At 38.5% G+C, this 26,551-nt stretch overlaps 1 protein-coding gene across 6 annotated transcripts in view; it reads left to right on the forward strand.

Annotated features, from left to right (window-relative positions):
- Positions 1-26,067, forward strand: part of PDCD1LG2 (programmed cell death 1 ligand 2) — a 79,002-nt gene extending 52,935 nt beyond the window's left edge. For 4 of the 6 annotated variants that reach the window (XM_079113093.1, XM_079113096.1, XM_079113092.1 and 1 more), the window contains 4 exons: positions 4,225-4,494; positions 8,776-8,910; positions 14,632-14,685; positions 24,808-26,067. In XM_079113093.1, coding sequence (XP_078969219.1) covers positions 4,225-4,494; positions 8,776-8,910; positions 14,632-14,685; positions 24,808-24,821 — 473 coding nt within the window. In that variant the 3' untranslated portion in view covers positions 24,822-26,067. The remainder of the gene's footprint in view (positions 1-4,224; positions 4,495-8,775; positions 8,911-14,631; positions 14,686-24,807) is intronic. The other 2 variants (XM_079113094.1, XM_079113095.1) reach the window with 2 other exon arrangements.
- The last annotated feature ends 484 nt before the right edge of the window (positions 26,068-26,551 follow it).

Here is a 26,551-nt window from a genome sequence, read left to right on the forward strand (position 1 = left end):
AAAAATTCTAAGAATCAATATATGAGGGAGCATACTGTTTCATAATTCTTTTAAGAGGAATGCAAGCCAAAAAAAATGTTGAAGACCAGTGCCCAAGAGTATCTTATCCTGACCAGGGACTTCTTAAGGAAGCAGGTAGATCCGGGGCCCCAGAGACAGTTCCCATAAATGAAATAGGACTGAGGAGAGCAGACTTTTGCCTTAAAATTCATGGCATAAACCTTGAAAGTAGGTTTGTATCACCTTCTTTAATGTCCACACAGCAATTCACATTAAATATAGTGAAAAGAGAGTTGGTTTCAAAGGGATAAAAGAAATGTGACCTGTAATGGCTGGAGCATCCAGAAGAGATAATAATAAAGGACTGTGGTTTCTGAAAAGCCAGGTGGCGACTATATGCCTGGGAGCAGTCCATGGCAGGGACCTAGGGTGAAGTAAATAGTACAGAAGGCTCCACAGGCCAGGAGGGGTACCATGCCAAGGACCCCACACAGGAACAGAGCAAGGTGGGAATGGGTACAGAGAAGAGCCAATACCAGGAATTTGCTGACGAAGTTTTCAGAAGTACTTTAAGTGAAAAAAAGAAAAGGAAAAAAAAAAAAAAACCAAGATAGACAAGAGTGTAACTTCAACAGGTACAGGAAAAGGTAGCTTGAGTTCCATTCAGAAAGGAAGACCAAGGGCTCAGGACAAACTGTGAAAGAAAGCAAGGCGGAAGTGAAAAGGTAGACTATGTTAAGCCTCTAGGCCCAGGGAAAGCATTTACTAACATTACTTATCAAGGAACTACATCTCTGCTCTCAGAGTCCTTTTTCCCTTGGGAAAACAAGGTGATAAGGAAACATGGAGTTAAGAAAAACAATGCCCTTAATTTCAAAGGCGGACAAGCTCCTGGGAATTGCAAACTCTAACCTGATGCTCCTCTCAGGCTGTTTAGCAGGCGAATTGAAAACAATTCTAAAAGATTTATTTCAGTGATTGCTACAAAGTTGCCTGGATCCTCAAGACCAAGACATGCAGAACTACGTTTCTTCATCTTATTTGCGTCAATGTGATGGAAACTGAAATGAGAATCACAAGTTCAAAGCCAGCCTCAGCAACTTAGCAAGATAAAAATAAAACAGGCTGGGGATGTGGTTCAGTGGTTTAAGCAGTTCTGGGTTTAATCCCTGGTACCAAAACAAAAAAAAAAAAAGAAAAAGAAAAAGAAAACACTGAGATTCTGAAGTTCATGTTATTAATTACTGTGCTTACCATATGTTGTTATACTAAACCAGACAAGTACCAACAGGCTGAAGCTACAGAGACTGGTATAAGGATGATCTTCCCAATGAAAGTTTAACTTGCTTATTAGTCCTGGCCAAGACTGTCTAATCCAGGCAAAGACTACTTCTGGAGGAAGGAGGAACTTCCATTTGAGGCTGTATTTCACCAAAAGTTAGCTATCTAGCTGATTACTAGAATCAGAAAAATAGATGCCACTAAATATAAAAAGCATTTCATAATCATAAAAGAATCGGTCCTACAAGGAGATACAATCCTAAATGTGTGTTCATCTATCAACTTGGTATCAAAACGTCAAACAAAAATTGGCCGACTGAAGGGAGAAAGAGACAAATCTACAATCATGTTTATCATGATGAGCTTTCAACTCATCTCCGTTATAATTGAGAAAAGATACAAAGAAGAAAATACAGTATAAGTTGGGCATGGTAGCCACATGCCTGTTGCCTGTAATCCCAGCTACCCCAAAGCCTGAAGCAGGAGGATCTCAAGTTCAGGCCAGGCTGGGCAATTTATCAAAACCCTATCTGAAAATAAAAATTTTAAAGGGGTGGGGATGTAGCTCAGTGACACACCCCCTGTTTTAATCCCTAGTACCACACACACACACACATACACACACACACACACACCCCAAAAAGAAAGAAAAACGAAAACATAGTAGAAGTTTTAAACAATACAATTAGCAATCTTGAACTAATTGATATTAATAACATTTATCCCCAACAAATGCAGAATACACATTATTTTCAAGTTCATGTGGAACATTCATTTAAATAGTTATCTAGCAAAGTTGCAGAAAAAGGTATTTCTCATTGAGAAATAAAAACTATTGTTGGATATACCCCAACAATTTAAGAAAAAAATAGTAGTTTCGTCACACTGCTTTTACTTTAAGATTACCTTTACTTCAGAGATTGTACTGAAATCCATTTCTTAAAGAAATATTTCCTGGACTGGGGTTGTAGCTCAGTGGTAGAGCACTTGCCTAGCACATGTGAAGCACTGGGTTCAAACTCAGCAACACATAAAAATAAATAAATTAATTAAATAAATGTATCGTGTCCATCTACAACTAAAAAAAGTTTTAAAAAAAGAAATATTTCCCACCTGATTAAAGTCAATGCTGCCTCCCTCTCACCCTCACCAAAAATCAACAGCTTACTTTCTATACTCCCTGGTATCTCTATATGGTGTTAATATTTGTTTATGTTCAGAAATGGTCTAAGTTGTTGAACAGTTTGTCTTTATGCCTTCTTGTCCCTCTCAATATCACCTTTGTCCATTTTAGATCTTAGTTTTCTAGAGGTTAGGGAACCATATGTGATTAAGTCACTCAGCATGCACTGCACAGAAGTGTGTGTGTGTGTGTGTGTATTGAGAAGTACATAATAAATAAATCCAACTCTTGACTAGAGACATGACCTAGGTACTTATTTTCTCCTAATCTCAAACAGAATAGAGGAAGGGACAAATTAGAAAGTAAATTTTCTACTGATGATGTTTGAAAAAGCACTGAATAAAATGGGATATGGGGTTATCTAGTGATTTTGTTTATCTGCCCCCTAGCCTCTCTCCAGCCCTGAGCTGTGAGATAATTTACAGCACCATATGAAGTTACAGAGTATGGTAGCTTGGAGAACTGCTCAGATCAAATCACAACCTTCCAATATTCAAATATTGGCTCCACCAGTTATTATCCCCATGATTCTGGGCATGATACTCAACCTCTGTATCTTCAGTTACCCTTAACAAAAATTGGAAATACCAACAATGGCCTCTTTGTTGTATAGTAAGTATTAAATCATTCAATGTATATAAACTAATATGATATCTGAGACAAAAAAAGGGTTTTATTTTATTTATGTACTTCTATTGTTTAAACTTTATTGGTTCTTTTTAGTTATATATGACAGTAGAGTCCATTTTGATATACTTACATATGCATGGAATATATCTTATTCTAAGTAGAACCCCAGTACCTCTCCTTCTCCTTCCCTTTCCCCACCTGCTACTCTCTTCCCTCTATTGTTCTTTTGGCCATTTCCCGTAGTTATTTTACTTTTAAAATTAATTTCTTGTGGGTGTACATGATGTGGAGTTACACAGGTCATGTATTCATATATGAGCATAGGAAAGTTATGTTTGATTCCTTCTACTGTCTTTCCTATTCCCATCCTCCCTTCCTTTCCTTCATTCCCCTTTGTCTAATCCACTGAACTTCTATTCTCCACCCCACCCCAACCCCCACTTATTGTGGGTTAGCTTCCACATATCAGAGAAAACATTTGACTTTTGGGTTTTGGGATTGGTTTATTTCACTTAGCATGATAGTCTCTAGTTCCATCCATTTACTGGCAAAAGTCTTAAAGTCACTCTGTTATGGCTGATTAATACTCCATTGTGTACATATACCACATTTTCTTTAACCATTCATTTGTCCAAGGGCACCTAGTTTGGCTCCACATCTTAGTTATTATGAATTGTGCAGCTATAAACAATGATGTGGCTGTGTCACTGTAGTAGGCTCATTTTAAATCCTTTGGATGTATACTGAGGTGTGGGACAACTGGGTCAAATGGTGGTTCCATTCCTAGTTTTTTTTTAAGTTGTCGATGGACTTTTATTTTATTTATTTATTTATATGTGGTGTTGAGAATCAAACTCAGTGCCTCAAACTCATGCCAGCCAAGCACTCAACCACTGAGCCACAACCCTAGGTCCCATTCCTAGTTTTTTGAGGGAAAGAAAAAAACTGCTCTCCAGCATGGTTGCACCAATTTGCAGTCCCATTAATAATGTGTGAGTATAACCAAGAATAAAAGTGAAAATATTATTAGTTAATATTGATAGTGATAATTGTATTCATTTCACATGGCATTGGGTACAGAGCTCTGCAGAAATCAGAAATAAAAGACTTCTTTTTCTTTTATTGTCCAGCTTCCTACAAGAAAATAGATACTGGCATCCTCAAAGTCACCGGAACAGATGAGGTAGAACTCACCTGCCAGGCCAGAGGTTATCCCCTAGCAGAAGTGTCCTGGACAAATGTCAGTGTTCCTGCCAACACCAGCCATACCATGACCCCTGAAGGCTTCTACCAGGTCACTAGTATTCTGCGCATAAAGCCACAGCCTGGCAGAAACTTCAGCTGCGTGTTCTGGAATGCTGATGTGAAAGAACTTAATTCAGCCATCATTGACCCTCAAGGTAAGAGCTGCCCTGCCCCTACTTCCTAGCTCCATAAATCAGAGTTCAGTCAAGAGTAAGACGGCGCACTCAAAGTGAGTCATTTGAGGAGGGTGTAATAAAGAGACTGTTTTAAAGGTATGATCAGAATTTAGGAAAACTACACAGGATAGTACAGGACATAGGGCATCAACATTGAAGGAACCTTTACCACTGTTGGATAAGCTGCTGAAACCAGGAGGAGAGAGCTGTAGGAACAGCCTCGCTTAGGAGATGTGGCCTTTGGAAGAGGGAGACTATCAGCTGCAGCAACTACAAAGGGCAGAAGCTAGAAGGATGATACCCCAACCTCGCTCTCCTCCCACCTCCCATTGGCTGAACCCACCTAAAAATCAGAGAACAATGAAATCTACTGATGACTTCCATAAAGGTCAGCCATACCAGATCTCAGAGTAGAGTATTGAAATGGAGAGAATGAATGTGAACAAGAATCAGAAAATATCTAGCCCCATAACTAGTCTAATTTAGAAGCAGGGTGCATTGCCTTTAATAATATAATAATTATTCAATCAATGTTGGGTTGATGAGTTAGAGACTTAGTTTTTGTCCTATCATCTGAACTACCAGACTATGTAAGAAGTCAGATCAGGGCAGCCAAATGATGTCCTGGTTTGTGGCACAAATACCATCAACAAAACATCAAATTCACACATTCTCCCACAGGTTCCTTGTCTTTCTCAAAGACATTTTCAAGTTGTCTTATGACTGTTCCCTTCCTACTCATTCTCATAAATTAAGCTGCTCCTTGATGGCTGCTGTGAACCACCACAAATTTCTCTAAAAGTCAATGAATAAAACAAACAGAAATGAGAGCAGGAGGGGTGTGAGGTGTGCCCTCGAGCACGAATGACTGAACATCCTAACTTTCAATCAGAAGTTAAGGAGATGCCCTTCAGTTGATGAATGGATAAAGAAACTGTGGCATATATATATATACAATGGAATATTACTCCGCCATGAAGAATGATAAAATTATGGCATTTGCAGGCAAATGGATGAAATTGGAGGATATCATGCTAAGTGAGATAAGCCAATCTCAAAAAACTAAAGGACGAATGATCTCGCTGATAAGCGGATGAGGACATATAAGGGGGGGTATGAGGGGTTAGCGTTAGGGTTTAGGGTTAGGTTTAGGGTAAAAAAAAAAAAAAGAAATATAGGGGGAAAAGATTTAATTGGAAGATTAAGATTTAAACGTCGGAAGCATTCAAATAGTATTTTTCCAGGAATGTTTTTCACTGAATTTTTTTATATTCTGCCTTTAGGATAACTAACAATATGCTCAAGCACAGTGTGTGGTAATGGTATAAATGACATATTGCTATGTCAAGGGACTCCACCATGCTAGAGATCTTGGTTATCTTAGATAATCTACCTCTACTCTAGAAACTGCAAGATTTTTCAAGCAGCTCAGGTTTAGTTTAATGTGAATATTAAATATATTTCTTTGGAATGAATTTTTATAAACATTAAATGTAATTGGGTTTACAAAAAAAAAAAATTGACCTCTCTTCAGACTGAGTCGCTGTTTGAGTCACTCTGCTCTCAATCAATTCTCAGAATAGGGAAGATTGTGGACTCACATAATACTCTCAGGTTGGGACAGATAAGTCATGAAGAAATAATAAAGGCCACTACCCTCAAAAAAAAAAAAAAAGAAGTTAAGGAGGAATGAATTCATAAGGTTTCTTATGCTCAGTCAGTTGTTGCTTATCCCTTGGAAATGTAACTGGACTACAGCACAGGAAATAACTATAAAAAGACCCTTGTGGTACTGGCAGAAAAGTGAAGTCCTCCTAGGACACCTAGAGGTGACTCCAGGCAGTAGTCAAGAACTTGGGCTCTGAAATCAAGACAGACTTGAATTTTAAATGTTGAGAACTTGAACATACTGCTTAGTCACCCTAGAAATCCCATCTCTCAGGTGTAAAATGAGGGTAAATAATGGTGTATACCTCAAAAGATTATCATGATGATTAAATGAAATAGCTTGTAAAGGGCTTAGCACTCAGAAAGGGAGGAAACAAGAAAAAAATACGGCACATCTAGCAAGATGCATGGCTTGCCACTGTACCATTATATCATTGTTAAAGAATTTGCAATTATTATAAAACAATCTAGAAGGATGTATCTTAGGACACAGCCTAAGCTGCCATAATGAAGAGAACCAGAAAGACAGTGACTCAAAGAAGGCAGAAATATATTTTCCTATGCAATATTCTGAGATAGAAGCTAGTTCTAGCTAATGAACTATATTTCATAAATCCATTCAATGATCCAGGTTATTTCTGCCCTTTTGCTCTGCCATTCTCCAGAATATTGAATTGTCAAAGCAGAGTCACAGCCAAATCTGTTTCTACCCTCAGAAAGGAAAAAGAGTGGTGGAAGATATATCCAATAGTTTAAGACCAAGATCCAGAAGACCTCTCCTCTGCTTGAACTTAGCTTACATGACTGGCCATGCCTAACTTCAGTGGGTACAGGAAATACTGTCTCTGAGAAGCAATGTGTTCAGCTAATGCACTAATACTAGGGAAAGAAAAAGAGAATGGGCTAAAGGGATAACCCTCAGTCTACCACAAGGTAGCTAATGACCAGGAAGATCATCTAGGTGGAATAGACACACAGACCATCAATTCGGCCTGACAATTTTTATTGACATGTAAGTACACGTGGTTGGTGCTAAGGTGAAGAAACTTCAGAGGTGACTTAGATAAGGCCTTTATCCTCCAAACGTTAGGGTGTCCAAGTAGGTTAATGTCCTGTTGGATGTTCAATTTTTCAAAGTTTTCACGGATGAGTAGAGATTCTGCATGTGCAAGGGACTCTAAGGAAACATGCCCAGGACAAGGGTTTCCCTAAAGACACTGATCAAGGATCCCTTCTGTTGTGGGGACAATGGGAACCCATTCTTCTTACTCTCATTGCTACATGCAGCAAGTACCTAATAAGCACTTCCTAGAAGTGAAGAAGAAGATTGTAGTCAATATGCATTATCCAACATTGCTTATCCAAAGAGGTTTTTTATCCTTTTCTTCCTTAATTCTCACTGCCCTCTTTTGGATGGAGACGGTATCTGAGGGGCCTGAGTTCTGAGTCAGACATGGCTGGATGTGCAACCCTGGTTCTGGCACTGACTTGGAATTGATGACCATCGATGGGTTATTAAGCATCTCTGAGGCTCCCTCAACTTTAAAATGACAGACTCAGAATTAAATGATGTCTAATCCCTTCTCAGCTAAAACAATCTGATATTCAGATGGCACTGTGACAGGATGGGGAAGGAAGAAGCAGGAGGGAGGCAGCTAGCAGGACCAAGTCATTTCTCCTTAACAGTTTTGTCCAGTTTTTTTTTTTTCTGGATGAACCTGTTATGTTTATTCTGTGTAAGTAGCTTCATGAGGCAAAATTCAGGCTTTTGAAAATGACTCAACCTAACTTGGTAGCCTTTCATCTCCCTACTGTGAACACCCCTGCAGTCCTGTCCTTTGTCCACCTAAAGCCCTTGTTCTAACCTGTAGCTACCCAAAGCTCTCCTTTACAAGGCTTTCCACAGCCTCCAACACTGCTATTCTCATCTACCTCCTCGCTAAGCTGATATCTTCCTCGGTGCCAGGATCTTGATTAGCCAAGACAAGGGTCAGTTGTAGTCATTCATGCTAAGGTAGGAATGATCAGATTTAGTAAATTACCACTGCCTGGGATGTTCTACTTTTACAAAAGGATCTTGCTAATCCTTGAAATTGAGCAATGGTAGAGATTGTAAGCACTTGAATGCTTTTCAGTGGGGGAGGTGGAGATATTTTTGGACTGACGGACTTTCCCACCAGAAAGAGGGAGGGAGGGCGATGATGAGAAAGGAGAGGGAGAAAGAGAAGGAAGAGAGGAAGAACGAAATAAAAAGAAAGTTGGTGGTTGGTTGATTGATAGGTAGACAATAGGTATATCAGAGTGGCAAAAATCATTGAATCTGAAAGCAGACAGTTCAGGTTGTATCTCACTGTCATTTGGGGTCTAACTTTGGGAAAGTTCCCAGCCTTTCTTTACTAGTAAAATTGTAGTTAAGCCTATCTCATAGGGTTGTCATGAAGATACATTAGCTAAGATGTGCAGAACATTTAACAGTAACTGAGTAAAGGCTCAACACAGTGGCCATGTTGGTTAAAACCTGCTCTTATGGCCAATTTGGTGTCTACCTCTGAACTGCCATGTAATAGGATTCTGGTTCTTTCCTTCACCCAGGTCAGATGGAACCCAACATCCCTTCTACTTCACTGCTGTACATTTCCATCCCTTCCTGCATCGTTACTTTAATTTTCATAGTCACATTGATAGTCATGAGAAAACCACTCTGCCAAAAGCTGTATTCTAGAAAAGGTAAGTTTTATTTACAGTAATCATTCGGTTTTATGCCTCTTTTACTCATCCTGGGCTTGAGCCAGGTTAAAACTGTTCCCTGTTTCCCAGGAATCAGATCCCCTGTTTGGGTAAGGAAAGGAGAACCCATTGTGAGGTCATCTGGGGTCTGGGACGTCTCAGCAGCTCCCTTAGTGTGCCTCCTTAGCGCAGTGTGTTCTCACCAGCTCACTCCTGTTCTGGTGTATTGGCTGGGAAGGGCAAGCTTGTAGCCTTTGAGCCCTGAATGGAACATTTGGTTACTCCTGCTTCTGTCCTTAGTGTGTCTGTCCTTGCTTTCCTTGGAGGATCCTGTCTGCAAAAACCCCAGGATGTATGCAGGTCTGTCTGGCTGTCCCTTCATCAGCACCTAGTGAACTTCCCCCAAGACCTACATTGGCCTTGCCTATAGAAAAGGAAATGACTTATGAGAATGATTCAATAGGAGTTTGAGGCAGCATGAGTGCAGGCAGTTGGGCAGGTTTTCAGTAACAGTTCACATTTACTTCTATATTCTCATCTGTCATGAAGAATATAAAAGATTATCATCTATATTATCATATGTCATGCTCTATTAGTCCATTGCTCTATGCATATTATCTTGAGTGTGACCACAAAAACCCTCTAACTATAGAATTCAAGAAACTGTTATCAAAAGAGAGAGAAGGAAGAAAGGAATAAGAGAGAGAAAGAAGAAAGAAAGAAGAGAGGGGGAGAGAAAGAAGGAGCAAGGGAGGAAGGAGAGAGGGAGAAGGCAGACAATTAAAGTGGAAGAGAAGGGCTCTTCATGGCAAAAGAGGAAGAATTATGGGGTTTGATCATTGTATGTTTGACTTTTAAAATAGAATCATTTTACAAATCTATGGTCTCAGAGGGCTGTGGCAGATGCAACTCACTAAAGTCTTACCTTTTGTCTATTGTTTTATGGCTCCCACACACATGCCTCTTGTAAAGAATGTTCCAGGCCTGGAGCCTGAGGACCCTTTGGTCACTTCTGTTCTAGCTGTCTTTGGCAGAATGGAATGGAATTACACTCAGAGAAGAAAAAATACCACTCCCCTCTTCACCTCTGTCTTGGGGATATTAGTAACTCAGAGTTACTGGAGTATAAGGCTCAAGTCCCAACTGTGGCTGAGAAAGCCTTGTTACTACTAAATTTGTTAACAGTTCCTTTTTTGTTTTTAATGAACCAAAGGGAAATCATGGTTGTACATATAATAACCTCACTTTATATCAGATCTGCTTTCTTGTATGGAAGATACGTGGACACGTGTAGAAACATGTCTGCCACGCACACAACCTCAAGTGCCAAGGAATAGAGGAAAGAACTGCAGGTACCGTGGACAGAGCTTCAAACCAGAGTCAGAAGGCTAGGTGGATCTGGTGCTACCTTTTATTGGCCCTCCAACCTTTTACAAATCAGTCAACTTTGAGATGGTCTTTTCTTTTCTTTTTTTTTTGATACTGGAGATTGAACCCAGTCGTGCTCTGTTGCTGGGCTATAACCCTAGCCCTTTTTTTAAAAAATGCCTTTTTTAGTGCATTGTAGTTATAAAAAATAACTGGGTTCACTCTGATGTGATCATATGCATGGAAATTAATTTGCTCATTTAAGTCCCCAATATTTTCTCTTTCCCTCCTCTCCCCATTTCTCCTATTCCCTTTCCTCTACTCTACTGGTCTTCCTTTTATTTTTTAACTTATTTATTTTCAACTTGGTGCTTTATCTACATAAAGTTGTAATTCACTGTGGCATAAATATACATACACATAGTCTAATTTTGTCAAATTCATTCCACATTTCCAAGTCACTTATTTATTTTTACTTTTTTAATTTTTTTTTTTTTTTTTTTTTTTTTTTTTTTTTTTTTTTTTTTGAGACAGAGTCATGCTAAGTTGCCCAGGCTGACCTGCAATTGGCAATCCACTTCCTCAGTCTCCCAGATCATTAGGTTTACAGGTGCACTCCACCACGACTAGCTTGAGATGGTCTCTCTATGTGTAAATGGGAAGCAGCAAGGGAATGAACACATTTTAAGCCTTTTTAACACAACTTCACCACCACATCTGTGTTCAACCCGGACCACAGCAGAATTCTCCTAACTGGTCTCCATGCATCTAATTCTGACACCTCCTTAATGATCCGTTCTTCCTTTCATCTAGAATAGGCTTTAAATTAAAAATTCTACCCATTTCTCCTTTCCTCGACCTCTTCAGTGACTTCTCATTGCTCACTGGATGAAGTCCCAATGAGCCTTAGGCATCTGACTCACATCTCCAGCTTTGACTGTGACACTGTCACCCACCCTTCTTGCCCAAGATCTCCACATACAGGAGTTTCTAGTCCTCAGAGGCACCCCACTCCCAATTCTGCACTTTCTCTTATGCTATCCTCTGTTCTTAAAATGCCCTCTTCTTGTCTACCTGAGTTAGAATTATCCTTTAAATTTCAGCTGTCACTTCATCAGCCTCCCAGTTCTACCCCCCTTGCCACATCTATTAAATAAATCCTCTTGTGATATGCTTCCACAGCACTCACTTCTTTCAGAACACTCAGCACACAAGTAAATGTCTAGAACCTGCTTTAATAGCTTTGGCTACAAGTGCATTGCATTCTTTTTAATTTTCTACTTAATTCCTCAAGCACCCACCTGCTCATCTTAATAAGAAGATCCTTGTCTCACTCCGTACACACAGTATACATTCTCCACCTCCCACAAACGGTCAGGGGGCCTTCTTAGCTTACAGGGTCAGTGCTCTTTCCAAAGAGGCAGAAGGCCTACTGGAGAGCTAGGTCAGTCCACCAGAGAGTCCTGGTTTTGTGCGGTTTCTGTCTTTCTTCCTGTCTCTATTTTTGTTCTCTTCAGGTGTCTCCATCCACTGCAAAAAGGTATCCTTGCAGGTCCAGATTCCCATGCAGACCACGATGATACCAGAATACAATTCCTATGGTTCCCCCTCACATGCTTTGCCATTGGTCCCAAAGCTAGACCCTCATGGACTGAAGAGATAGGGGAGGCTTCCTGTCTTAGCCACAGCTGTACACAGCCAGTCTCTTCCACACTGGACCCTCATGTTGAAAATGAGACCCTTGTCCTCACTTGCTTCTCTTGAGTTTCTCTTAGGGCCATTATTATCCTAAACTTATTAGTCCATTAGAGACTCAAGTAAATAGGTAGTAGTCTCAGTTCCTTTCTTTCTAGAAAGCTCCTTGGCTCCTAAATAGATTTAGCTACCTATGCCTCACTACCAACTCTGCACACAAAGGCATATTGGGAGGGCAGCAGTTGTTGGTCCATAAAAGATCCTATTTACCATTTCCTCCTAAGATAACCAATAAGGGCCCCAGCGTGATCTGTTTAGTTCCAGAGAAGAAGCTAGCAATTTCTGTTGCTAAAGTAGTGTCAAGTTCTGCTTTCAGCTCATTTTTAAGTTTCATGAAGACAGGGACTGTGTCCTGTCATTCACCAATATGTGCCCCGTGTTTAAAGCATTATCTGACTTATCTGAGATTTCAATAAAATTGTAAACATTGAACCTACTAAATGCAGATGAATTTGCCACAACTGCCCTGTTCAATATAATGACTATTTAAATTTAAATTAAATAAAAATTCAATTCATTAATTACATTTTAATTGCTCACACATTGTTAGTGCTCAAGAGTCACTTGCAGCCAGTGGCTACCAGATTTAACACAGCAGATATGCAACATTAAATCACAGCAGAAAGTTATTAGGTGGCACTGTGTTAGATGCTTTACAAACTTTTTCTTAATCCCACCAAAATTGCTTGAGTTGGAAGTAGTGTCTTTATTTTACAGATGAAGGAACTGAGGCTCAGAAAATTATCTGACTTCCAAAAGTCATCTAGCTTGTATGTGAACATGGGTACAGAGATCTGACTCTAAAACCTGTAAGTTTTTTTTGTTGAAAAAAATAAAAATTGGTTCAGTCCGAATAGTATAATCTTTGGGAAATTGAAGGCAAAAGCAAGTTCTCAATACAAAAGAATTGAGTAACTTTATCATTGATTTGCTGAACCAATGACAAGTCAAGTTAGAATCCAGAAGGAGTCACCAGCTATAGAATCTAGATCTCTAGAACAAGTATCCAGATCTTGAGAAGTATTTCTCAAACTCTGTTGAAGGATTATTTTGTTTGTTTTGATTTCTATTAAGTTGATGTTTTATAATAAGCACTATAAATTAATTACTAAAAAATGTAATGGAAGAAACAAAAACATAAAACAATAAACCCTATTTTTCTTTAGATACAATAAATATCAAATTTCAAAAAACACAATCAGAAAAAATAACAAAGAATTATTACAAAAGTTTCTAAATGTTTACACTCAATTTCTATGCTTATCATAGACTGGTAACAAACAGTTTGCCTACTGACACTAGCCCATAGACCAGACTATAAATGGCACCACCCTAGAAGACTGAGACAGAGCTTTAGAGGGATCTATACCAACAGCCACAGATGCTGGTTTATGGTTGCCATGGAACCACAGAGAAAAGTGGCATTCACCTCTGGCATTAGAGAGGCCTCAATTGAAAATGCCAACATTCAAGATTTGTTCTTCTGGGGTAACCACTGGGTTCCTCTAAAATGCAAATGTTAGGGGAGACTACAATGCTGGGTAGAATCCCTCAAATTCTGGGTGAGATCAGGATGTTTATGATGGAATTACTAAAAACCTGGTGCTTTTACAGAAATAGCAATGGAATTCAGGAACCCAGGCAATGGCATCAAGTTGAGCATCAAGTCCTAGAAGAGAATCAGTGGAAGGGACGTGTAATGGGGAAAGAAATGAAAGCAGGGGATTTAGTGGTGAACAACAAACTTTTGCTTTTGCTACATTAGTCACTTTAAATCATCAGTCATTTAAATCTTAGTGAAAATTAAGCAATCATACATTCGGCTCTGTACCAGGGAAGGAAGGCAGGAAGTAAGTGGCAGTTGAGACTAGAATGGAAAAGGGAAAGAATATTCTAGAACCAGACATTTCTTGGATTACATACCAAATTAGAAGCCCCTCAGCATCTAAGTGACTGGGGGATCCAAGGGCAAACAAAGGAATAGTAACTGAAGGACTTTTTGTTGTTGTTCAGTCCTGGCCTAGAGGCCAGATTTTACATTATGTATTACCCAGCCTGAAGTCCCAAACCACAGTGGACATTCAAAGCTCTATATTTGAATTTACTTTTTGTTCTGCCATAGTTTAATCTATAAACAGAATAATTTTCTCATTGTTCAATACCAGGGCTGCAAAAGCCCAATGCACTGTTTACTGATCTCAAAGAAAGAATTTGAAGGACTCAATGGAGAAGGTTTAGACATTTTATTAATCACATGGTGTTCCTTAGCAGCAAGTGGCAGGCTGGGACAAAATGGGGGGCCACATTGCACCTAAGAGCAAGTGGATCACGTAGGGTAGGTTGCATGCCCACTGCACAGATGGATTTTTCCAGAGGTTTTATGAGGAAATTCCTTTACTTTATAACCAGGCTTGCTCTGCTTTGATCCCCACCTAAAGATTGGAGACAAGGAAGTGGCCAATTTCCCTTCTCCTTACTTTCCTTATCACGTTCTTTGAAGTCCTTCTTATCTCATCACTAGGAACAACAAACCTTCCTAAGTACTGACTGGTGTTTACCCCAACACTTATTCTATTTCTGGGATTTTTATTATTTCAGGCACAACAAAAAGATCTGTCAGCACAGTAAAGAGGGAAGTGAACGAAGATGTGAGTAAGCATGAGTTTGCTTTTCTTTTTCACCCCCTTTTCTCTCTTAGCTTGAATTAAAAGATATAACCATCCCTCAGTATCCATAGGGAATTGATTCCCAGGAACCCCCGCCCCATAGATACCAAAATAAGCAGATGTTTAAGTCTTTCTCAAAAAAGGACATAATATTTTCAGGTAAACCTGTGTACATCCCCCATATACTTCAAATCATCTCTAGATTAGTTATAATACCTAATGCAATGTAGATGCTATATAAATAGTTATACTATATTGTTTGGTGAATAATGACAAGAAAGTCTACATGTTCAGTACAGACACAATTTTTTTAAAAAAATATTTTCAATCCTTAGTTCTTTGAACTCACAGATATAGACACCCATGGATACAGAGGGGCACCTGCAACCACTCTTCTATTAATTCGTGAAAGGCAACTGAATAGTTTCAGCTTATATAGAATCACCCTGTTCTGTTGCATTTTAACTAAGGCTTGGTCTTGCTATCCTGCATTGCTCCATATCTTTCTTGGAGAACAAAGATGGTGTCTGCTCTTCAGCCCCAAAGCAATTATGCCATGTTTTGCTCAGTCTTCATTCCTGAGCTCTCCTAGGCCATACTGTACAAGAGGTCTGGGCTCACAAAGTTAGAAACATGGTTAAAATTTGCCAGCAAAGAGAAGATACTCAACCCGGATACAATCAACAACTTATGTTTGCAACAATGATTAAGAAGTATATTGTTGAGGGCTAGGATTCAAGAGCAATACTGGGTGAATAGAAGTCTCTTTGTGAGGCTAATAGGCTTGGAGCTGGAATTTGTGGAAGAAGAAGAATGAATGTGTAGATCACAAGGGGGGCTGCTGAAGTCATTCAGGCTGGTTAGATGGAAAATGTAGACCATGTAGAAGAGGTGCTCTGGGGTCAGGAGGCCTGGGTCATGTAGGAAAATGGATACTTTGAACTTTTTTGGCAAAAGCCTACTTTCCTTTTATGGTCTAGGAATCATATGGCATGATGCATGGATTCATGAGTTTGCCAAAATGACACAGGAAAATCAGAGAAACTTTAAATAACTTTCTATCAGTAATTCAGAATATTCAAAAGTACTCATTTTATTATTCTGCTGAATGTAGCACCCGTTCCAGAAGTACCAACTGTGAAAACAACCCTTCAAATTCCAGGGTCTGTGTCCAGCTCTTACATAAGAGATGGCAGTCATACGCACAAAATGTAATGGAAAGGGGCCTCTGCACCTTTCCCTTCTCCCACTACTGGTCTGAAAGCCATTCTTGAAATCGCATCCTCACTGCATACTCATACCCTGGGCACAGAACCAAAGAACAAATGCAGCTCGGGAAGGACTGTTCTGAGGTCCAATTACCCTGAGCTGCTCTGAATTGGCAATGAGCTCCTGACTCATAAAAGTTTCCAATTAGCACTTGCAGTCCTGATCAAATATCCATTTATTAAGAAATAAAAATAGTGGATGCCTCTAAAAGTCTTCCTGGCCTAAATATGAGTTTCCAGGAAAGGCAACAGTGTTTGTGTTTCGTGGGCTCAGAGTCTTTATATAAGCAATTTCTTCAGCGGCTCAGTATAGGGAAGAAGTGTTGAAAGTCCTGAGAGCAGAAGTGGTCAGCTCAGATGCCCACTGGGGTTGGGCAGGTGATGAAATGAATGCAAAGGATCTAGTACAACCAGACAGGGAGTACTGGGAACTCCTGCAATCTGCAGAACATATGGCCTGTCAATTCAGCACTAGCCTGACACTGCCAAGATGAAAATCCAGATGTTTACATAAAATCTGCTATTTGTTAATGCTGGCTGAAAATATTTTAAACCAAACAAACCAAACTAAATGTGCCCACAGGTTAATATGGCTTGTGGGTGATCAGTTTGCAACCTCTGTCCTAAAGAGAAAATGCTACCAGAAAAGGGGCTTAGAATCTGAGCAACTAGGAAAGAAATTTCTCTCTTTGAGGAATCAGAGAACACACAAAGGTGTGTTAAATGTCCTAACTGTCTTAAACCATAGACTGCCACATAGTCTGAATACGGGACTATTAGAGAGCAGCTTTATTGGGTTAGCAGGGTACCAAGCATACTTAACAAGTACTTTTCCTTATAAACAGGAAAATCTCAGACCTTCTTTTAATGGCAACTGAAATTCAAAATAACTATCTTGACTAAAAGTCAAATTTTAAAAATGAGAATATTTCCTTTTTTCCCAATTATATATAGTCACACACTCTCCCTTCTAGCCAGTGGGTACAGGGGAAATGAGGGACATGAGACAGTGATGTTCTTCTCTCTCCCTCCCCACTCTCTGGCATTTATCTGAAAAGATGTGATATAAGATTAGCAGGTCAGAACTATTGAGATATACATCACAGAAAACGTTCACATGTGCACCCAACTAGATGAATATAGAAAGATTCTGGGTGCCATTGCTTATAACTGCAGCAAATTGGAAATAATCACATATGTATCAATAGAGTAGATGAATAGGATAACTTAACTATAATTGAAATGAAAGAAAAAACTAGGTTTTTTTAGATAAATATGTCTAAACAATGTAATTTTGAGCAGAAAGATCACAGAAATACGTATTATAGAGAGATTTTTAAAACACAGATAATTCTTCAGTAGTTTTTATGGGAAATATTCATATGAATTAAAAGTACAAAACCAGCACAGCAATAATGAACACCAAATTCAGCCTCATTTTAAAAAAAATTTATTGATGCATTATAATTATACATACTAGTGAGATTCATTGTGACATAGTCGTAGATGCCCATAACATAATTTGGTCAATTTCGTTCCCTAGTATTTCCCTTTCCCTCCCCATTGCCTTCTCCCTGTTTCTCTACTCTACCTGTCTGCCTTCTATTTTCATGAGATCCACCCCCCACACCTTTTTCCCCCTCTTTTTCTTCTAACTTCCACATTGAGAGAAAAGATATGGCTCTTGACTATGAATCTGGCTAGTTTTTGATTAACATAATGCTCCCAAATTCAACCTCTTAAACTGCATGTGCAGGTGGGTGTGCAGGTGTCTACCGTATTATTATTCTCCATACTTTGCTTTATGCCTAAATATTCACTTTTATTTTAAAAAGTGCTCAACTATGGTGGACCTGTAATCCCAGCTGCCTGGGTGGTTTAAAGTGAGAGAATTATAAGTTTAAGGGCAACCTGGGTAATTTAGTGAGACCCTGCCTCAAAACAAAATAAAAAAGGGACTGGGGGGTGTAGTTCAATGATGGAGTGCTCCTGGGTTTAATCCCCAGTACCACAGGATAAAAAGTGCTCATGACTCAAATTCAGGAGATTTAAATTTGAATTTTTTTCTGTGAACTGGCTACAGAACTATAGGTAAAAATCCATTGCCTCTCTAAGTTTCAGTTTTATTACCTGTAAATTGAGAAATTGGGACCAAATCCAGAAAGGTAAACAGGCTTTATCTCAGGCCAAGGATGCTAGGAGCATCTTCTAGGTGAGGAGTATGGTGATGAATGAATGATGTTGTCTTAGGTATGGGACAGAGAGAAGTCACAGGGTCTAGCAATGAGTAGGTACTCTTTTCTTCTAAAATGACTTGTACTTATTGATCAGAGTTTTCTTTCTTGTCATGTGCATACATATTTTAACACTTATCTAATGTTGATACGTACTGTTTGTATACTGTATGTTTCAGTTGCATTCAGTTATTTTTCTGATTAGCCTAAGTCTTTGAAATCCTGTTTAGATCTACATACAGCTATTGATTAATGATCAGCAATGATAGAAAAAATGGCTTGTTTTTATTCAGAGTAATGTTTTATGGTTTTTGTCAAGAAATATACCTATGTATTAGATTTAGTAGATACATTTTAAGTTCTTGCCAGATCATTCACCAGTTATTAACTGTTTAGCAAGTACTAATTTAGCATTTTGGCTGTTATTTCCTGGCAAAGAAAAGGAGCAGAACACGAAGATACTCCTTTTGAGAAGAGGTTAAGTGTGTGCCCTAGTGTTTGAGTATCAGGGAAAGTGGTGCCTGTTTTCAGGAGTCAAGGACACGTCATAGAAATGGAGCCAATAGTGGGGGGAGGCAAGTGGAAAGAGAGGGACAGAGGGAGAAAGACAGACTAACTGATTCATTTTTAAAAACTGGTTCACAGATTGTGGAGGCTGGCAAGTCTGAAGTCTGTAGGCTGGGCCAGCAGACTGGAAACTCAGGCAAAATCTTCATGTTACAGAATCTTCTGTGGGAAACCTGATTTTGCTCTCAAGGCCTTCAACTGATTAAATGAAGCCACCTGAGTTGTGGAATGTAATCTGCCTTACTTAAAAAGAGTTTGAAAATAAAAACTGGCTAATGATAAATGTTAGTCACAGCTACAGGCTTTCACAATGACATCTAGACTAGCATTTGGCCAGAGAACTGGGCTCCATGATGCTAAAATTAAGCAAGAGATGGAGGGGAAGCAATCTAGGTCCTGCAGTTGGTTAGAGAAAGTTGCCTTGTCAGACCTACCCAAGCCTTTAAAAAGAGAAGTAACCATCTATTATCTGGTCACTGGAGTTGTCTAACAGGCAACTGTCTAATACCTGTTCATGCATGAACCTCCCACTCCAGATTTGCATGCAGACTGTTTGGGGGTTTTATTTAGTTCAGTAGGATTTTTTTTTCTCACTGTCTCTCAGCCTCTCAACAATAAAAAGACCTCTGTGATTCCAGAGTCTATTATGTATTTTGAAAAATGAATATCTGAGTAAATCTAGAGGGGAGGAAAACTCATAATCAAAAGGACTTGATGAAATCCAACCAAAATTTTGAAAATGATTTCTCAATAAAATGGACATCATGAAATAGTTTGACTTATCTAATATCTTATTTTCTTTAACAACACACAATGAGGATTTTAATTTTTTATAGTGAGTCTGGGGACAGTCCCTTAAAGGGGAGTCAGCACACCACTGCCAGATCCAATCCCACCAAACCCTGTTTTCATTATCATGTTAGTCTCTTGTCCATTTAGATGGACCAGATCTAAATTCTTTCCCAAGATTTTTCAGACCTTTTGACAGACACATCTTACTAAGCCAGTTTCATCTATTTCCCTCGACAAAACTTTCCTCAAGTCAAGCTGTCCCCACCACAACCACCATCACCATTCTTACTCTTTTCCTTGCCAAACTCATTCCCATCTTTGCTTTTGCTCATGTTGACTGCTGCCTGGAATGCCCTCTATGATCCTCTTGCTTACCCAAATTCAAACTCCTTGTAGGGTCTACTTTAAGATACCATAATAATTAACTTTATGTTTACAATGCCAGCCTTCTGTTCTAAATACTTTAGAGATACTAACCCATTTAATCCTTTCGGTAATTTCTCAGGTATATACTCCTCCACCCCCATTTCATAGATGTCAAAACTAAATACAGAGAGGTTAAATAATTTGCCCAAGGTCTGGTAAATACTAGGCCCAGTAAATTGACCCAGGTATCCAAGTTCAGAACCCACACCTACACACCACACTATCCTTCCTTGCTTGATCTACAAGATTCTCTCCCATCTCATGCCTCTGCATTGAACACACACAGTCTAACCCACTCTCAGCATGATTACAGCATTATTTTATGGCTGCATCCATGTTTCTACATTTTATGTTTACTTGGCTAGTGTAATACAGTGATATATTAGTGTTAATACAGCTATCCAAAGTTCGATAATTTTTCCCATTATCCCTTGGCTGTGCATCTTATATTCTGTAAAAATTTGAAAGATGACTGATTTTGACCAAATTTGATTCACTACTATATATATTTTTTTCTGAATATAAAAATGAAAAAGAATGAGGGAAAAGGGAAACACTGAGGAACAATATTGACCAAATTTATATTGTTATACCATGTGAATACACAAATATCTCACAAGGAATCCTACTATTCTATGTAAGTATAATGCAGCAATAAAAATAGGGAAAAATGAAATAAACAAAAAGAAAAATTATAAAGAATGTTAAAATAATGTACAATGTATTTCCAGAAATTGCCAAAATTAATATTGTAATATTGCTTAGGCCCTGCCAGTAGTGGGCTCTCAGTCACCCATACCCATTCTTTGCCAACTCAGCTCAATTTGACCATTAAACCCTCCATTGTGAGAAAGTGTGCACTTCCAGGCTGCCTGAGAGTCATCTCATACCCTTATATCCTGACTCATCATCATCTTGAGAGATAGATTCTTGGGACTTGGCCTGGGCATGTCCATTGCACATACTTCTGACAGACTTTCATTTAGATGAATATTCTCCTTTCACACTTAAGAAAGGAAGGGTTTGCTAGTTTTATTTCACTGGCCAGTAACTGAAGCCAGATCTGATTATTGTGAAAGTGCCCAGCAGGGATCAGTTGTTCAGGGGTGTTTTCCACTCTGTGGTTCTACTCCTAACTTTCTAGGTAATTCTGGGAAAGTTGTTTCATGTTCTTATTGTTATGGAAATCCATACTCCTCAATCTCCCCAGATGGACCTTCAAGGCTTTTATTTTTATACAGTAAAGGGAAAAGATTCAGATAAAACTAGAGATTGCCAGACATAATTCATTCCCATCCTCCTCTATGGTGAATGTGGAGGTTGTTTGTGCTATTTCACCATTTCCTGCATCTCTTGCCTGTGTACATGATAGAACTGACTTCCCTGCAATTGTAATTATGTGGTCATGTTACCTGCTTTGGTAAATTTGAGATAGTAATTGCTATATCAGCCTCAGTCTCTTAGAAAGTAAAAATTAGGAGAAAACTTTGCTGACCTTCAGTTGACATGGAGCATGAACAAAAATAAAACTTTGTGTATTATATTGAGATTTTGGAGTTATATGTTACTGCAGCATACTCTAGTATATCCTGAGTGATACAACAGGGGAGAACTAGAACCTATACTCAAGAAACTATATGTTGTCATTTAAAATTTCCCTCCTGAGGAATAATAATGTAGGAAAATTTTTTCTATATAATAAAAAGTAGAAAAAGGTAATATGTAAAAATCTACTATATCAGACTGCGGTTGTGGCTCAATGGTAGAACACTTGCCTAGCTTGCAAAAGGCACTGAATTTAATTCCCAGCACCACATAAAAATAAATAAATAAACAAAATAAAGGTATTGTGTCCATCTACAACTAATTTTTTTAAATCTACTATATCATCTGTATTCTATTAAAAAGTTTACATATTCAGCCTCACCCCTTTCTCCAAAAGAAAGAAAAGGAGAAGGAGAAATATAAACATGTCAAGAAATATTATCTTTGGGTTATGGCATCTTGAATGGTTTTCTACCTTGTTTCATGAATTTTCTTCATACTTGAATATATTTTAAATGTCCCAACATATTCTATTTACATACCCAGGGCTGCCTGTTAAATAAAAAGAGATCTCCTACTCACCTCTCTGTCTCTCAGTAGTTGAAGCATTATATAGGACTCTTCCTTTGGTCCCTGTCAACTCTAGAGAAGGCAATGACATACTTACTTTTAAAGGTACATACTCATATCTTAGTTGCCTTTCAAAGATTTCTAGCACAGCTACTTTAAAAAAGATGTATATACTGCAAGGACACAAGAGATGAGATGATTTATATAATGTTATCTCAAAACTTAGCAAGTAGAATAGGTTCTGCCACTCAGGCCCCCGGAGTCCTCATCTGTGGCACACTGATCTTTGCATTTGTAGAAGCTATCTTGCATCTAACCTTACTTGTGCTACTCTTGGGCTTGTGCCTTCTTGCTCTTATGCAGACAAGTAGGCTGTCAAGCAATAACACTTTAGGAGTCGATTCTGATGCTATAAACATGTATCATGGGTCTTTTAAAAAAGAGATTATTTAATCACCAAATGACGCTTTGTTAGAGCTTGCAGACTGTATAGTCTGGCTTCCTTATTTTAGAGTGATATTGGGACTAAGAAATAAAAAGTGAATGACATAATGATGGAAAAAATAGATCTTGCAATTCTCAGTGTGGTGCTATTCTTTCATTTATTATTCATCCACTCACAAACCTGTACTAAACGTCTACTATTTGTGAGACTCTGTTCCAGGTAGTCTTTATGGAAATTATAAGAATGAATTAAGCTTAATATCAGTCTTCCAATATTCTTACAATCAAATATTAGAGATAAGATACTCAAAAAAACTGTTCTCACTGGTATAATTTGGGTTAAAATTCAAATAAAAGGAGCCAGTTTTCTATACACCCTCTGGCAATGGGCCCATTCTGTTTCTGTTTTGTTTTGTTTTGTTTTGTTTTGTTTTGTTTTGTTTTGTTTTGTTTTGTGTTGTTTTGTGTGGTTTGTCTGCATGAGAATCCTGTTTTGTCCCTAAGAACTTTCACCTGGAACTAAACACAACCTCAGCATTCTACCAGTATTTCCTTTCCTTTTTCCTATTCCGGTGATTCCCAATTGTTTTCTATTTCCATTACAAAGGAAATTACAATTAGAACTCGTATAAATAAATCACATTTAAATAGTGGTAGAGAATATATAAGGAACTCAAACAACAGTGGGAAGAATCTGATTTTAAAATGGGCAAATAAACATGAAAAAATGCTCAACATCCCTAACCTCCAGAAAAATGCGAATCAAAACACAATGACATGTCACCTCACTCCAGTGAGAATGAATAGCTATTATCAAAAAGACAAAAGATAAGTACTGGCAAGGATGTGGAGAAAATTAAACCCTTGCAACCTGTTAGAATATCAATTAGTTACAGAAAATACTATTCAGTTTCCTTAAAAATCTAGAAATAGAACTACCCTGTAACCAGCAATTACTCTACTGGGTATATAGCTAAAGGAAAGGAAATCAGCATATTGAAGAGATACATGCACTGCCATGTTCATTGTAGCACTATTCACAATAGCCAAGTTATGAAATCCACTAGTTTCCCTTTGATGAGTGAATGGATAAAGAAAATGTGCTATAATAAACAATGGAATATTATTCAGCCATAATGAATGAATCTTGTCATTTGTGGTGACATAGATAGAACTGAAGGACATTGTATTACATAAAATAAACCAAGCACAGAAAGACAATACATATTCTCACTTATATGTGGAAGCTAAAATAGTTAATCTCATAAAAGTAGAGAGTAAAATAGCGGTTATCAGAGACTAAGAAGTATACAGGGAGACCAAGAGATAATGGATACAGGGGTGTGGTTGGACAGGAGAAATAATTTGTTCTATAGTACAGTTGGATAACTATGGTTGACAAGCAATTATATGTTTTGAAATAGCTGGTGGAGAGGAGTTCAATATTTCCAAAACAAACAAATGATAAATATTTGGTATACTATTGATAATGGGTATACTAATAACCCTCATCTGATCATTATACACTATACAGTATTGAAATATCACACTGTACCCCATAAATATGCCTGGTTATTATGAATCAATTAAATTTTTAAAAAATTTAATTTAAATAAGTGATAGAATTGGAGTAGAGAATATAAATACCCTACCACATTTTCCAGTAAGGGCTTTGAGCTACCTTGTGCTTCTCAGAACTTATTTGGAAAATCATGTAGCCTTCATGTCACCCTTTTATTCCAAAGCCCACCCTATTAAGCCTCATAATCCTCAGAATTGCCCACCCCACATCAAGTGACTTCAAGTTTCCTTTCCTTTCTGCTCAGGGAAAGAAGCATAGGGAAGAAGGAAGGGACTGCCGAAGTCATTAGCAACAGTCTACAAAGTCATCCTCCTGAGGCATGAACAGGGAGAGCAGGGTGGAGAATGGATCTGCGGGAACTATTAAAAATATGTGGTACAATAAGGAACTGTAAAAGATTTTGAAATAGCAAGCCCCATACAGTGTGCTCCAGTATTATCGAAGTGTCTGTGGCCCTTAGAATGGAGGGGGCTGGCTCCTACAATAGATAGACAAAGAGACTTGGACTTGGGCAGTGGTAGAGAGAGTGGGATGAAAGATTTTGAACCATGCTGTTTCCAGACAGATGTGTGTTTTCTAAAGTAGTTTCTCACTGCAGTCTATTTTTGAGAGGTAATATATTTTTCTAATCAGAAATGTGGGGTTTTTTTTTTTTCCTAATTGTGTACTTTTCTCCCCAGATCTGAACCTGTAGTCTTAGGAGCTAAAGTGAACTGATACTACATGCTCAAGAGTCTTCCAGAATCTGTAATGACAAGCAAGTGCCGTTTGCATTTTTCAAATATCTTTGGATCACCCAGCACTTTAATCAAGAGCCTACAGAAAGACTGGACAGTGCCTGGCCATGGTTAGAGGAACTCAACAGCCCAGCCCTTCATTGCTTGGGGTTCTCATCCCTGCAGCCTGTGGCCCTGAACAAACACTATTGCACTTTAGAAAGTTACTCCATGGGATCCTGGCTCCTAGTGAGTATCCTGAGGTTCCTTCTTGCTGCCAGACTGAAAGCAAAGGGAATTATTTCCCCCTAACTTTCCAAAGCAAGTCAGAAGCAGATATGTGTGGAAATTTCCAGTTACAGAAACAAACAGATTGTCAATGGTTATTTTTATCTATCACTTCCTCTGGAGACTGAAAGCTTACAGTCAGGGCTTTGTACAAACTCAAGCCATAACTGACATATTTCATGGCTTCCCAGAATCTTGATAGCATTTGAAGTTGTTCTAATGATCAGAAAGCATTTAAGTATACATTAAGTACACAAATTGTGGAGAAAAGACATTGAGGTTTTTTTTGTTTTTTTTTTTCCATTAAGGTCTAAATCCCAAAATATTTTTTTAGCCAAAATGGTACCATGTTAACTGTTTTTTTTTTTTAACTACATTTTCCTTAAGAAAATTTTTCTTTAACCTTCAAAATAAATGGTTTATAGTAAAAATACTTAGCATGCAGAGATTTCAGATGAGTAGTTACAGTGGTCAAAGTAAACTTTTCCTGGTCCTTTGTCTAATTTTAAATTTAATCTTAGTCAAACTCAGTGCCTCAGTTTCCATGCTGTTGAAACAGTGATGCTTACTAGTCAGGACATTTGATGATTAGCACTATGGAAACCCTGTGGGTTCCCATTATGTTTATTGAAGGGAAGAGTGATTGGTTTACACAAGTTATTTGTCTGGTATTTGGTCTTCATGCTGGAGTCATGAAGCTCAGGGCATTAATTGACCCATGAACTCTCCAAATGTGTACATGAGCTAGTATAACAGTATCAGGTTAGCAGGTCTAAAATATGCTCTTTAAATGATACTTAGACTCGGCAGAATTTGGGATTAACGAGAATGAAGGAATGTGAAAATGAGTAACAAATTATGCATCTTAGTTTCTCAAATGTCTCTGTATAAGTCAGAAAATACCTCTGAAAATAAAACTCAATATTTTTTGCTTTTTGTGGGCTTTTGTTTGTTTGTTTGTTTGTTTTTTGGTATCAAGGATTAAACCCAGGGTCACTTAACCACTGAGCAACATCCCCAGCTCTCTTTATTTTTATTTTGAGGCAGAGTCTTGCTAATTTGCTCAGAGCCTCCCTAAATTGCTGAGACTGGCTTTGAACTTGGAATCCTTCTGCCTCAGCCTCCCTGAGCCTCTGGGACTGCAGACGTGCACCACCATACTCAGCTCAATTGTTCATTCTTTAGAGTGTTTCAAATATTCTATTTTGGGCTTCATGGCTTCCTGAAGTTACTACATTTAATATTCTGTCAGGCCATTTGGCTAACATTGATTTGAAAGCCTTGGGGGCACTCTTTTCAGCAGCACCTTTTTCAACAGAGTAGTGTTCCTGGGCTCCCTTGAGGCTGGGAAGCAGCCCAGGGACCCTACCCTGCTGCACTTTCCAGTGCCACAGACAAGAGAACAGGCAGACAAGGTTTG

Source organism: Sciurus vulgaris (assembly GCF_902686455.1).
Source record: "Sciurus vulgaris genome assembly, chromosome: 15".
Classification (NCBI taxonomy): domain Eukaryota; kingdom Metazoa; phylum Chordata; class Mammalia; order Rodentia; family Sciuridae; genus Sciurus; species Sciurus vulgaris.